General features: G+C 42.4%; 4 protein-coding genes and 1 long non-coding RNA gene across 5 annotated transcripts in view; all 5 read right to left on the bottom strand.

Annotated features, from left to right (window-relative positions):
* Positions 1 to 1,815: 1,815 nt before the first annotated feature.
* On the bottom strand, positions 1,816 to 4,009 carry LOC118422319 (GTPase IMAP family member 8-like). The gene is made up of 2 exons (XM_035829837.1): positions 2,418 to 4,009; positions 1,816 to 1,842 (listed from the first exon to the last, which is right to left on the bottom strand). Exons 1-2 carry the CDS (start codon positions 3,990 to 3,992, stop codon positions 1,816 to 1,818), a joined length of 1,602 nt encoding a protein of 533 aa, XP_035685730.1. The 5' UTR covers positions 3,993 to 4,009.
* A 164-nt stretch (positions 4,010 to 4,173) lies between these two features.
* Positions 4,174 to 5,180, bottom strand: LOC118422317 (high mobility group nucleosome-binding domain-containing protein 5-like). Its single transcript, XM_035829836.1, has 2 exons — positions 4,303 to 5,180; positions 4,174 to 4,225 (listed from the first exon to the last, which is right to left on the bottom strand). Exons 1-2 carry the CDS (start codon positions 5,178 to 5,180, stop codon positions 4,174 to 4,176), a joined length of 930 nt encoding a protein of 309 aa, XP_035685729.1.
* An 18-nt stretch (positions 5,181 to 5,198) lies between these two features.
* On the bottom strand, positions 5,199 to 8,279 carry LOC118422556. Its single transcript, XR_004831931.1, has 3 exons — positions 8,165 to 8,279; positions 6,583 to 6,654; positions 5,199 to 5,665 (listed from the first exon to the last, which is right to left on the bottom strand). It is a non-coding gene; the product is annotated as an uncharacterized LOC118422556 (long non-coding RNA).
* Positions 8,280 to 10,407: 2,128 nt separating this feature from the next.
* LOC118422316 (GTPase IMAP family member 7-like) lies at positions 10,408 to 11,873 on the bottom strand. The gene is made up of 2 exons (XM_035829835.1): positions 10,949 to 11,873; positions 10,408 to 10,866 (listed from the first exon to the last, which is right to left on the bottom strand). Exons 1-2 carry the CDS (start codon positions 11,810 to 11,812, stop codon positions 10,408 to 10,410), a joined length of 1,323 nt encoding a protein of 440 aa, XP_035685728.1. The 5' UTR covers positions 11,813 to 11,873.
* Positions 11,874 to 12,138: 265 nt separating this feature from the next.
* Positions 12,139 to 12,784, bottom strand: part of LOC118422315 (FK506-binding protein 5-like) — a 3,340-nt gene continuing 2,694 nt past the window's right edge. The window contains exon 3 of the mRNA XM_035829834.1: positions 12,139 to 12,212. Within this exon, the coding sequence (XP_035685727.1) occupies positions 12,139 to 12,212 (74 nt within the window). The remainder of the gene's footprint in view (positions 12,213 to 12,784) is intronic.

Below are 12,784 nucleotides of genomic sequence, written 5' to 3'. Positions count from 1 at the left end.
ACCTAGCCATGGCCCATGAAAGGGACTTCTACTTCGATAAAGCTAAAAAGACAAAACTAACATCTATGTGGGAAACAGCTAAGAAATTACGAAATAAGTGTAACAATATGGCACGGTATTTGAAAAAACAGTACTACTGTAACGAAATAGAGACTAAAGGGAAAGACAGTAAAAGTCTCTGGGCCACTTTAAAAACACTCTTACCGAGTCAAGCCAAACAACCTGTTAATGTCCCCAAACAACAACAAAAAAGTATTGCAAACAAATTTAATACTTACTTTACTTCAATTGGCTCTAAACTTGCTGCAGCGTTCACTGGTGCGTACAGAGCAGTCTTAGGACCCGCACAGTTTTCTTTTAAATTCACAAACATCTCCACTGAGTTCACATACAAGCAGCTCATGAGCATTCCTTTGGGAAAAAGCACTGGTCTGGATGGAGTGAGCAGTAGGCTCATCCGACATGCTGCCCCAATCATAGCAGGACCTCTCACTCACATTTACAACTTATCCCTAACTACAGGCGAAGTTCCAAAGGACTGGAAGAGAGCCAAGGTTACACCTCTGTTCAAAGACGGGGACAAAACCAGTTGTAGCAACTACAGACCAATTTCAGTCCTGCCAACCTTTATGAAAATTTTTGAGAAAGCCATACATACACAAGTATACACTTACTGTAAGGACCACAAAATACTGAACAGTTTTCAGTCTGGTTTTAGGCCCGCACACTCAACCACTACAACCCTGGTTCATGTTACTGACTCCATCATTGAAAATATGGAGAAGGGTCTTGTTACCGGAGCAATCTTTCTTGATCTCAAGAAAGCTTTTGATACGGTATGCCATAAGATCCTCCTACTCAAGCTAAGAATGTATGGGGTACAAGATAAGGAACTGACATGGTTTTGTTCTTATCTGACAAGCCGATACCAGACTACTGTCGTAAATGGAGTCCAGAGTGACTTTCTTGAAGTCACTGTTGGTGTCCCCCAAGGCTCGGTTCTCGGGCCACTCTTGTTTATACTGTACATTAATGATTTGCCTGATTATATATCACACGGACAGGTTGTGTTGTATGCTGATGATACTGCACTTTTCTATGCATCTAAAACAGTGAGGGATGTGAATACTTGTCTGAATGCCGACCTTCGTAATATCGAAACATGGTTACACACAAATAAATTGACACTCAATGTTACTAAATGTAAAGCAATGCTCTTCGGCACAGCGCGTAGGCTGCAGTCAAGTACAGAGCAACTGTCAACCACTCTTTCTGGCACCAGTTTGGAAGTTGTCACTAGCTTTAAGTATCTGGGCGTTTGGCTTGATCCTTGCTTAACATGGGAAGTCCATATTGACAAGTTATGTAATGCAGTCTCGTCAAGACTGGGAGTCTTACGGCGCCTAATTCCTTGTCTACCACAGCGCACTCTTGTTATGTTATTCAACGCCATGGTTTTGCCTAAAATGGACTATTGCGATGTGATTTGGGGTAATTGTGGTAAATGTCTATCCGATAGACTACAAAAACTCCAGAACCGGGCAGCTAGGCTTATTCTTGGTTTAAAATACACCCATCATGTTGGCGTTGATGAGCTATCTGCCTTGGGCTGGAAAACCTTAACATCCAGGAGAAACTTGCACCTGCTACAATCAATGTACAAGGCAGTTAACAATGAACTTCCTGATTACATCAATAGTTTTCATAGGACTTCTGACTCTCACAGCTACCCCACCCGACACAGTCAGAACCTATGCCTCAAACTACCCCTTGTACGGTTAGAATGTGGGAAGCGCAAGTTCTCTTATAGAGGTATTACTGCATGGAACAGTCTTCCACCATCTGTAAAGACCACTCAATGAAACTGACAACTTGATAGTATTTATTTTTGTTACTATTATTATTGTTTTCTTTAGTTTCGTACCATTATTTTCATTCATCATTTGTATTGATATCATCATCACTAGCAGCATCTATTGTTATGATTAGTATTATTGTTTGCATCAGTTTCATTACTATTGTTGTCTATTTATGTTTGCCTATGTTTGTGATGAATATGTTTAATTTCTTTTTATGTAACACGCAGGGCTCCACTGAAAAGCAGTGCAAGAGCACTGAGCTTGGACCACCCTGGATAAAGATTACAGAAATAGATGTACATGTACATGCACCGAACTAGCAGTGCTAGGAGGTACAGGGGCTGGAACGGCATTTATAGTGCTGGAGGGTTCGTGTACTGGAACTGTAGTTGTATACGTAGTGCTAGGAGGTACATCTACTGGCATTGTATTTGTAGTGACATGAGGTTCAGGCACTGGCACTATAGTTACAGTACTGGGAGCTACGTGCACATGCACTGCAGTTGCAGAGGTTGAAGGTGCGTGTGCTGATGGTGAAACTACAGGTCTGATAGGTACATTGGGCCTTTTTTCAAGGTAATGTGCGTCTATCATCCTGTGAGCGAACTTCTCAACTCTATGTCTGATTCCCTTGCTGATCTTCGTTCCGAACCCTTCATCTACTTCACCATGGGTGCGAGGGGGAATAGGAACTTCTTGACGCCGCGTCATTATCTCCTCTATGATTTTGTCTTTTTCATGTTGGCCCTCGTGAAATGTGATATCTCTAAAGGGAACCCCACCATTGCTTCTAACAACCTCATCTAGCAATTGGACCAATTCTGTGAGCTGCACTCTTTTTACTGTTTCGTCTTTGGCTTTGTTGTCGAAGGCAACATATCGACCATTGCATTCTTTTAGCAGATTTTGCAATGTCTGTGGCACTGTCTGGATAAACTTGGTAACATCACCTTTGAACTCCTTATCATTAACAATCTTATCCTTATTAGTCAGCACAATCACGACATATTTCATGAATGCTTCACCAAATATCTCTTTAAGAATCTCTACTACCTTCACGTCTTGTTCTGTAAATCTGCCAACAGAGACCACAAGTAGGAGTGCATGGAGGCCAGCTGAGAAGATAGTTGTTATTCTGGAAATCTCTTCACATATGTCCCCCATACTATCATGCGTATCCCAGACCCCAGGTGTGTCCACAACAGCTATCTCCCGATCACCTTTCTTCCTTTTCTCATAAGAACATCCTTTGGTCTTTGAGGAGGCTCCCGATGATGCTTTGAACTTTTTCTCTCCCACGATGGTGTTCGCCGTGCTGCTTTTTCCTGCTCCAGTCACTCCAACCAGCGCTATCCTCAGCTCATCACCCAGAGGTAGGGCCTGGCACTCTTTCGACAGATGCTCCTCCTTGTACCTTCCCCATTTGCGGCTAATTTGTTGTGAGCTTCGGATAAGCTCCCATATTCTTTCTCCGTTTTCTTCCTTTCTATTGTTGTCAATGCCAAGAATAGTATGACACTTTTCTTTTATGTACCTCAGGGATTCTGGAAGACGTTTACAGTATTTTGGGATAACATTCTGTCTGACACCAGTCACGATGATGACCAAATGGTTGTACAAGGAATTGCCAAACATGCGATGCAGGGACTTGAAGACATTCTCTTCTTCTTCTTCGTTCCTAAAAGTGTTAGTTGACCACATCAGAACGATCGCATCAAATCCTTCTTGGCTCTCTTTCACTGCTGCCTCTAGTTCCTTGAACTCTGACTCTGTCATCTCTCTAGACACTCCTGGTGTATCTGTCACACTAACTTTTATCTCTGGGCCCTTATCCCATGGCCATGGTGGTGCACCGACGCTTATTTCATCTGTTTGATGCTTCTCTGTCCCACCTTCCCAGGAAGAAACAGCAAAGATGTCCTTCCCGAGAATAGTGTTAGCAGTGCTGCTCTTTCCATTATCTTTGCAGCCAACTAACAAGAGGTTTACATGTTCTGTTGCTGTTGGAGCTGTTATCCGAGATGTCATGACACCCTGCGCTACATTTCCTTGTGGTGGCCTGTTTGTTCCTTGCTCAGCTGTTTGAGAAGCTGCTCCATCCACTGCCTGCATCATGCAGGCTTCGTCTTTCATGGGTATATTAGCTGGAACACTTTCTGATCCATTGGTGCCCGTGTCGGTTCTTCCACATCTAGCACTATCTGGTCTAAGGGAACCTCTATGCTCTTCAGTTTGACAATCTGCGTTTTCACTGGTTTTAGAGCCTGGGATGTATCCAATTGCTCTGTCCTCTGCGACATCAGGAGGAGCTCTCCTATGGTTTCCTCCATGGTTGGCTTTGGGGGTCAAAGTTGCCAAACTCCCTCCTGCTGGTAAACCAGACAGGTCTTGAACATTTTGAATAATGGCTTTATTTATGTGATAGCTAATGTTAGTAACTGACCCCTGTCTCTGCAGTGGAATTTCGCTTGTATCAGGATCTGTTAATTCTGAGGCCTGAGATACTGTGGTGATTGGTTCTCGTTTCACAGCAGGTTGGTCAATTGGACTTTGTGCTGGGAGCTTTTCAGCCTCCTCCAGCATGTCAACAATATGTGGAAGCTTTACCCTTTGCAGGCCTCTTTTGAATGAAACATACGCGCGACGCGACCCAGTGCTTAGATATTCTAAAAGCTTGCGTCCTTGTTCGTGAGGTGATTTCATTGATCTTATGTTCCTGCAAACCTCATCAGCAATAACATCATCTTGGATCATCTGATCCAGAATGGGCTCAAGTAAATAGTGGATACTTTCTACTAGCTCTATTCTACAGAAATTAAGAGCCCTGATGTGCGTACTTCTTTGCTCCCCTCTCCGAAATTTTTTCTCCTTCCCAGATTCTTTCTCCATCGATGACTGTCCCTCCTGTCTAGGTTCTCTCTGCTCCCTAGATTCTTTCTCCATCGATGACTGTCCCTCCTGTCTAGGTTCTCTCTGCTCCCCAGATTCTTTCTCCATCGATGACTGTCCCTCCTGTCTAGGTTCTCTCTGCTCCCCAGATTCTTTCTCCATCGATGACTGTCCCTCCTGTCTAGGTTCTCTCTGCTCCCTAGATTCTTTCTCCATCGATGACTGTCCCTCCTGTCTAGGTTCTCTCTGCTCCCCAGATTCTTTCTCCATCGATGACTGTCCCTCCTGTCTAGGTTCTCTCTGCTCCCTAGATTCTTTCTCCATCGATGACTGTCCCTCCTGTCTAGGTTCTCTCTGCTCCCTAGATTCTTTCTCCATCGATGACTGTCCCTCCTGTCTAGGTTCTCTCTGCTCCCCAGATTCTTTCTCCATCGATGACTGTCCTGTCTAGGTTCTCTCTGCTTCCCAGATTCTTTCTCCTTCCCAGGCTCCTCCCCCTTTGCAGGTCCTTCACCCTTCCCAGACTCTTCATCATTACGTGTTCCTTTCTCTGCTTTGACCTCAACATTTTCAGCCTGAGAATCTGGTGACGTTGGTGATCTTTGTTCCTCCATGCTGACTGATAGGGTAGTATCAATTGACAAGCACTAATTTCAACCTCCTTGCACTAATGAAATATGATCTAAACACTAAATCCTTTGTACACTGTTAAATGTATGACCAGTGACCCTTTAAAAAAAGTTACATTGATAGCATATAAGTCTTCTAATATGATATGTCCAGAATGCTGTAGCTTCCCTACTCGTTGCTTGAGGTTGACGTGTTGGGAAGATGAAGGTAGGAAGGTCCCCTATGCCTGCTGTGTTGTCCACGTCCCCCTCATGATGGCGTTGTTCTTCAGACCCCTTTTGCCATTCCTTCAGAGATTGAAGAAAAGATAAATATTACACCTGTGTCGTTACAAGAATCCATACACCCTACATGGCTCATGAATAAAATTGGACTAAAAGAAAAACTTTTTACTTGAAACCCACCCATGTAACCACCCTTGTTGTCATCTCCCAAATACAAAGAAAAGAGAACAAGACTTGCATGTTGATATAACACTTAAAGCGAAACCAAATCCATTGTTTAAGGAGGAATATGTTGCAAATGCGTTCTATATTTTGACACCAAAACCTTAATACTCACAAGCATTTATTACAGCTCTAGATGATTAGCTTAGAAAACAAATGACACGTTTGTTATGCCATGTCCATGCGACCGGTTATGTAAATATGAGCTGCCCATGTATGAGTTTCCAACATCTCCATTGATTTTTGGCATTATGCCAAAGGGAGGTAAGGTAGGGGTATCCAGTATACACATGTGCAATATGCTACAATTGCTAAAAGGATACTGAGAAGCTGAGATTTCAACAGACCCTTACACATCCAACATAGATTGCAATCACAGTCATTTATAACTTATTTTCAAAAAAAAAAGCTTTGAGACTCTGAAAGCAACAGTGAACACTATTTACAAAAAAACTAGCAACTGTTAGCACCAGAACACAAGTAATGAATGCCTCAACGCTTAAGGATAGTAGATAAACTATAGCCTATAAAGAAATAGATGGTCCCTTTAATAAGCTAAAATATCATTGCAGTACCTAAACTCAACTCTCACCATTTGGCTTAATATCTTAATTCTAACACCTGGATATCTGTAGTGTATATGTATATTCGGATTACTGATGCTGCATCGAATTCTCTTTAAATTAACTGTTTTTAATCATATGGTACCCAGCAGAATTATACCCTGGGTATCATTATCATGAAGTATGTAAACTTACCTGGCATTGCAGGTATCGATGATGTGTCCAAAAACTCGTTCAGTGGGGAGTCTCAGAGAATCGACACACAGTCTGTCAAAGAAAAAATAAGCACAGCAAATAAACACATGAAATCCATCCAGCCGTTCTACAGTTTTGCTGACCACAGATATCTAGAAACACAGACGGACAGACAGATGCACCGGATACTATTCCTTCGAGAATCCCCAAAGCATGCACTAACACCCTCCCCCGACTGCCCTCTTGGTAAATCTCAGCTAGGTGTAATATATTACGTCGCAAACTTCATCAGGGGCGTTGCTATGAAATCATCTGGTGATTTTAAAGCTCGTTGTTGAAGTGTATTTCCGTATACTTGTTTGCCAACATATACAGTGTCTTAAGAGCAATGGAGCGATGGTCATTAATCTATGTCCTATCTTCAAAACAGTATATAACGTTTCTTGCCCGTGGGCTAATTGCAGGTAACATAAAAGATACAAACAGTGTAAAAACAATATCACAAGTGTCTACTCTAGTCTATTGGGTTCGAGTCCTTTTTCGAAGACAGTGGAAGACGAAAGATCCCACCTTTTGTGATGTTAGAAGGAAAACTATTTTCTTTTTGGCAGTGAATATGGGGAAGTTTGGGTGTAATGTGCGGTTGAACAATTGTGGATGGATTTGCAACTTTTCTCTTCCTACTTCAAGCCCAAATTCGACCAAGTAGTTATCCCATAGGAACACATTCTTAGGTCTACTTCGTGCCCATCATGCTCACGCAAATGTCTGTATAAGTGGGGTAGGGGGTTATTCATTTCCTTGTTAATCTGTGATCAAAGTAGGTCGATTGTTTATACATAAAAAGATGGTCTTTTATACAATAAAACCCTCTTGTGGGGTTATGCAATGCATAATGACAAGATTGATGTGTTTTGATTGGCATTGCAGCAGAGGTTGCACGTTGCCTAGTTTTCTGATTGCCCAGGACACGTCAGCGGTACCAAAGTACACGTACATGTATGCTCACATGAACGATACACGCCCCCTTGGTTTTCGCCACATACCAAATGTGAGAAGCTAGTGAGAAATCTTGCCCTACCGTTTCTAAAGTACGTATATTATATGTGACAGTAAGGCAAAAGTAGGGGTGGAAATAAACATTGGCACAAATGTCCAGCAATGGTAAATGTAAAGGTAGTCCCATGGCCTTCTTCAAGGCCAAAGGGGTAGTGGGTTGTTATCAACTGTGTCCGGGACACGGTATTGGGGGCGGGGCCCAACCGTCTTATTCCACCGCCTTTTACCTCCCAAGCCAAAGTCAATTACCCATTCTACACCTATTCGGAGTGAGGAAGACCTTGTAAAACTAAAAGTGTCTTTCCCATGGGCACAACATCGGTAGCATAACAGGATACGAACCCAGGGACCGCTGGGTTCTGGAACAAACACCCTGCAGTTACGCCACACAACCCCCAGTGACAAGCAATGATGGGAATTTTAAAACAACTTAAAAACTAAATTTAATGTTATATGTCATTTTCCGATTATGTCAGAGAAAAGTATAGCACGATCATGTAAACGTTTTCAAAAAATGACTCACCAAAGTTGAAAAGACTGTTCGACTGCTCAGGAGTTCGGCAGCGCTTTAGTTGACAGTCTAGTCTGGGTGGAGCACAGCTGCCAGACTGGGAGATGTGGCCAGTATTGTTCAGTGTTGCCATGGAAGGTACGGGCAGCCAATCCAGATCGCCGGTTGTGTACAACATAGTGTGGTCAAGTGTCAATCATTTGATCCGTATTTGATGTTTGGTGCTCAAATTATGGAAGGGGTGACGCATGCTTCATGTGGACTTTACTCGGGCCACGCGTTTGAACTCACTGGTTAATGGATTTTTGTAGCAAAATTTGGATGTTAACTGCCATAAATCTCTCACCTTGACATGGTTTACACAAAGACATTGTAACAGGTGGTTTTCTCTCCATTTTTACACCTTTTTGATAGAATTTTAAGATTACAGTTGTTACATCTGCTGAGTGTAAAAATATCTATAAGCAGCTCATCTTTGCTGTCAAATATTGAATATGCTATCAAAATACAGGTAACTGGTAGTCGAGGATTGTGACTTCAACAGGTTGTATGTAAGGAACCAAAGTTTGTAGTCTCAAGGCAAACAACCGTTGAGAGGGCAAATTCAAAATCATATCAAAACTGATCGTTCGTACCTTAGAAAGCCGCTAGGGGGCCATTATCGAACTTACTTTTCCCGACGGCTTCACACCTAGTAAATATCATTAGGATACATTTACATCTTCTCGAGTTATAAGATTAACACTAGAGTCCACTCACAAACACAAACACACACACACACACACACACACACACACACACACACACACACACACACTCTAATCTGTATGTGCTTTACATGATATATTGGGCAGTGGAGGTGAATGAAGAGAAATGTGTTACATTGAGAGTACTGTTCATACGATCCATTTTCAAAGATAAAATATTTGTAACTATTATTTTCCTTCAGAAAAAAACTAACATTTAAAATATTTCAGCACCTATGAGTATTCAAGTGTGCCTCGGCATCTCACACTTAGTGGGGTTTTCACATACAGGCTGCAGTACAGTCTTGTCGTAGTATATTATACAAATGTACATGTTGTTCTTTCTTTCATTTCTTAAGACATATGACATATATTATCAAAAGCTACTTACAGTGCAGTCACTTTGTCTCCGTAAATACTGTTCTATTTACATACTTGCCACACCAACATCAATAATTGTATCACTTTACTTTTTTCGAAGACGAGAAAAATAAGAATTATTCGATTTTACGGCTTTATCTTTTCTTTTCAGATGAAATACATTTGCTAGAAATCTGCTGACACAGCTCTATTCAAAGCTCAGGCTTACAAGTGAGTCTTGGCTGCTTCTCTTGATCATATGTCCTCTACCGCCAGGAGGCGCTAGCTGTTGTCATGATTATGTTAGACCCAGTCAAATTGCACTTTACTTTACATGAAGTATCAAATTAGAAATAGTATTCAATATGTCACCCTTGTGTGTCTATATTAAAAAACAACCTTTCATAGGACGTCCAGCTTTTGTTGAGTCAGACAAAAACATCACAATTGCTGAAACTGTTATACAGAATATTCTGAGTCTGTCATGATGTTGTCATTTTCTTTCTCTTCATTTGTTACTCGTGTAATTTTCATGTACATGAATATTTATAGGTTTTGTAGCACTTTGTGTCGCAGACGTCCGTAACTACTTCAAATCAAGAAGTACTTCTCATTGGGAGCAGGCTAAAGTAACAGTGTTCTAATCAGTCCTTGTGGCAACATTTTCCATCTCTCGCTTGAATAATTTCGGTGCTTATCTTATGCTGCACTTTCATTCTCGCCAAAATTTCAGTCTCGCAAAAGCGTCTTTTATTCTGTTCCAGATTCTTTTGTACAGAGGGGAATGTTCATATGAGCGGGTCGTTGCCCGCTTTCTTGCCAACTCCTCCACATGCTTCTCTGCCTCAGGCGATAGTCCTGGGGGTACAAATGGGGATTGTTCGTCGTCACTATCACTTTCAGAGGGTTCATTTACTGGCGCTTTAGTTTCAGTGCTGGAAGGTACATATCCTGCGTTTACATGCACCGAAGTTGCAGAGCCCGGAACTAAACTTGTCCTGTGTCCAAGTGTCCTGCTAGAGGGTTCATGCACTGGCCCTGTAGTTGTATGTGCGGTGCTAGGAGGTACATCTACTGGCACTGTAGTTGTAGTGCTTGTAGGTACTTGTACTGGCCCTGTAGTTGTAGTTGTAGCGCTAGGAGGTAAAGTTACTGGCACTTTAGTTGTAGTGCTAGGAGGTACAGGTACTGGCACTGTAGTTGTAGTGCTTGTAGGTACAGGTACTGGCACTGTAATTGTAGTGCTTGTAGGTACAGGTACTGGCACTGTAGTTGTAGTGCTTGTAGGTACAGGTACTGGCACTGTAGTTGTAGTGCTTGTAGGTACAGGTACTGGCACTGCAGTTCCACTGCTAGGAGGTACAGGTACTGGCACTGCAGTTCCACTGCTAGGAGGTACAGGTACTGGCCCTGTAGTTGCCGTGCATGAAGGTTCATGTCTTTCTTTCTTGGCTGTACTTCGCTGAAGATTTTCAGGGAGGTAGCCCACATCTGGAGCATGCTCGCTGGTTCCTGGTGAGGCTGATGCGAGACAGGCACGCTCTGCCGCAGCGGCTGCGGGGGAATGATGGGGCTGGGTTTGGTGCTGTGGTGGTGCAATTGCAGCACCTGTGTGAACATTGATTTTTTTTTTAAGTTGACATGTGTCTACAGCTGCCATACTTTCGAATATGCGAATCTTTTTTTTAACTGAATATTGTATGATTTCATCCCTGTATCTCTCATCAACTTCTTCATGGGTCTGTGGCAAAATATGCTCTTCTTGAAGCTCCATCATTATCTCTTCTTTGATTTTGTCCTTCTCCTTTTGGCCCTCTTGAAAGATGCTATTCCTAAAGGGAACCCCACCATTGCTTCTAACCATTCTATCTACCAAAGTGAACAGTTCTTTGAGCTGCATTCTGTTAACTGTTTCGTCTTTCGTTTGGTTGTCGATGGCAACATATCGACCTTTGCATTCTTTTAACAGAGTTTTAAATGTCTCCGGTACTGTTTGGATGTACTTGGTAATATCACCATTGAACTTCTGATCATGAACAATCACATCCTTGCAAGTGATCACTATTACAACATACTTCATAAAGTTATCACCAAATATCTCTTTAAGAATCTGTACTACTTTGACGTCTTGTTCCGTGAATCTGCCAGCTTTTATTACTAGTAGAAGTGCATGGAGACCAGCTGAGAAGATTGTTGTTATTCTGGCGATCTCTTCACTGACTTCCCCCATACTAGCCTGTGTATCCCACACCCCTGGTGTATCCACAACAGATACCTCTCGGTCATCTTTCTCTCTTTTTCCATAAGAACATCTTCCTGTTTCTGAGGAAGCTGTGCAGGCTGCTTCAAACTTTTGCTCTCCCACGATGGTGTTCGCTGTGCTGCTTTTCCCAGCTCCTGTCATTCCTATCAGTGCTATCCTCAGCTCATCGCCTGGTGGGAGTTGGCATTCCTTAGACAGATGTTCTTTGGTGTATCTTCCATACTTCGTACTGTGGTTTATTGCATCATGAATGAGTTCCCATATGCTGCCTTCACTGACTTTCTTGTTCATGTTGTCAATGGCAAGGATATTAAGACATTTGCCTTTGATAGCCTTTAGGGATTCTGGCAGGTAACTGCAAAATTCGGACACTCCATCTTGTGTGGTTCCTGTCACAACTATGAAAAGATGTTTACAGAAGGAATTGCCAAACATGCGTTGCAGGGACTGGAAGACATTGTCTTCTTTGTCTTCCTGTAGAGAAGTAATTATATTAGACCAGACCAAAACTATGGCATCAAAACCTTTTCGACTCTTCTTCACTGCTTTCTCCAGTTCCTTGAACTCTGACTCTGTCATCTGTTCAGACACCCCTGGTGTATCTGTCACACTAACTTTTATTTCAAGCTTCTCGTTCCATGGTGGGCGGCAGCATACTTCTTCTCTCTGATACTTTTTAGTTCCTCCTTTCCTAGAAACAGTAAAGACATTGTTCCCAATAATGGTGTTACCTGTGCTGCTCTTTCCATTGCCCTTGCAGCCAACTAGCAAAAGGCTTACATCTTTAGTTTGAGTAGGGGGTGTTATCTCAAATCTCTCATCTTTCTTGGCTTGTGTTAATCTGTTACTTTCTTGCCCATCAGATGTTTTAGAAACTGTTCCACCTACTGGTTGCATAATACAGGTTTCATCACTCCTGGTTTTCTCTCTCGCTAAACCCTGCTGCCCATCGAGTAGCATGTTGATTCCCTCCACTAATGATAGTTGTTTTCTGAGACTGTCTGACCTAGTTCTGTAATCTACGTCCTGAATACCTCTGTGTTCCATGGTTTTAGAACCCGAACTGTACTCTATGTCTCTGGCTTCGGGACGAGCTTGTCTTCCATGGCCTCTAGTTAGTGTTGAGCTCCCTGTAACCTGATATTTAATGCAGCTTCCACCTTCTGTAGCTGTTTGGTCTTGATTTACGTTCTCATGAATCGTCTCCCTGATGGAATCTCAACAGTTTTAGTGACTGCTCCTTGCGTCTGCTTCGGATGTTGT

The sequence above is a fragment of the Branchiostoma floridae genome, chromosome 9 (assembly GCF_000003815.2).
Source record: "Branchiostoma floridae strain S238N-H82 chromosome 9, Bfl_VNyyK, whole genome shotgun sequence".
NCBI classification, from domain to species: domain Eukaryota; kingdom Metazoa; phylum Chordata; class Leptocardii; order Amphioxiformes; family Branchiostomatidae; genus Branchiostoma; species Branchiostoma floridae.
The sequence above is the reverse complement of the archived record's forward strand: the minus strand, read 5'-3'. Positions and strand labels throughout refer to the sequence as shown.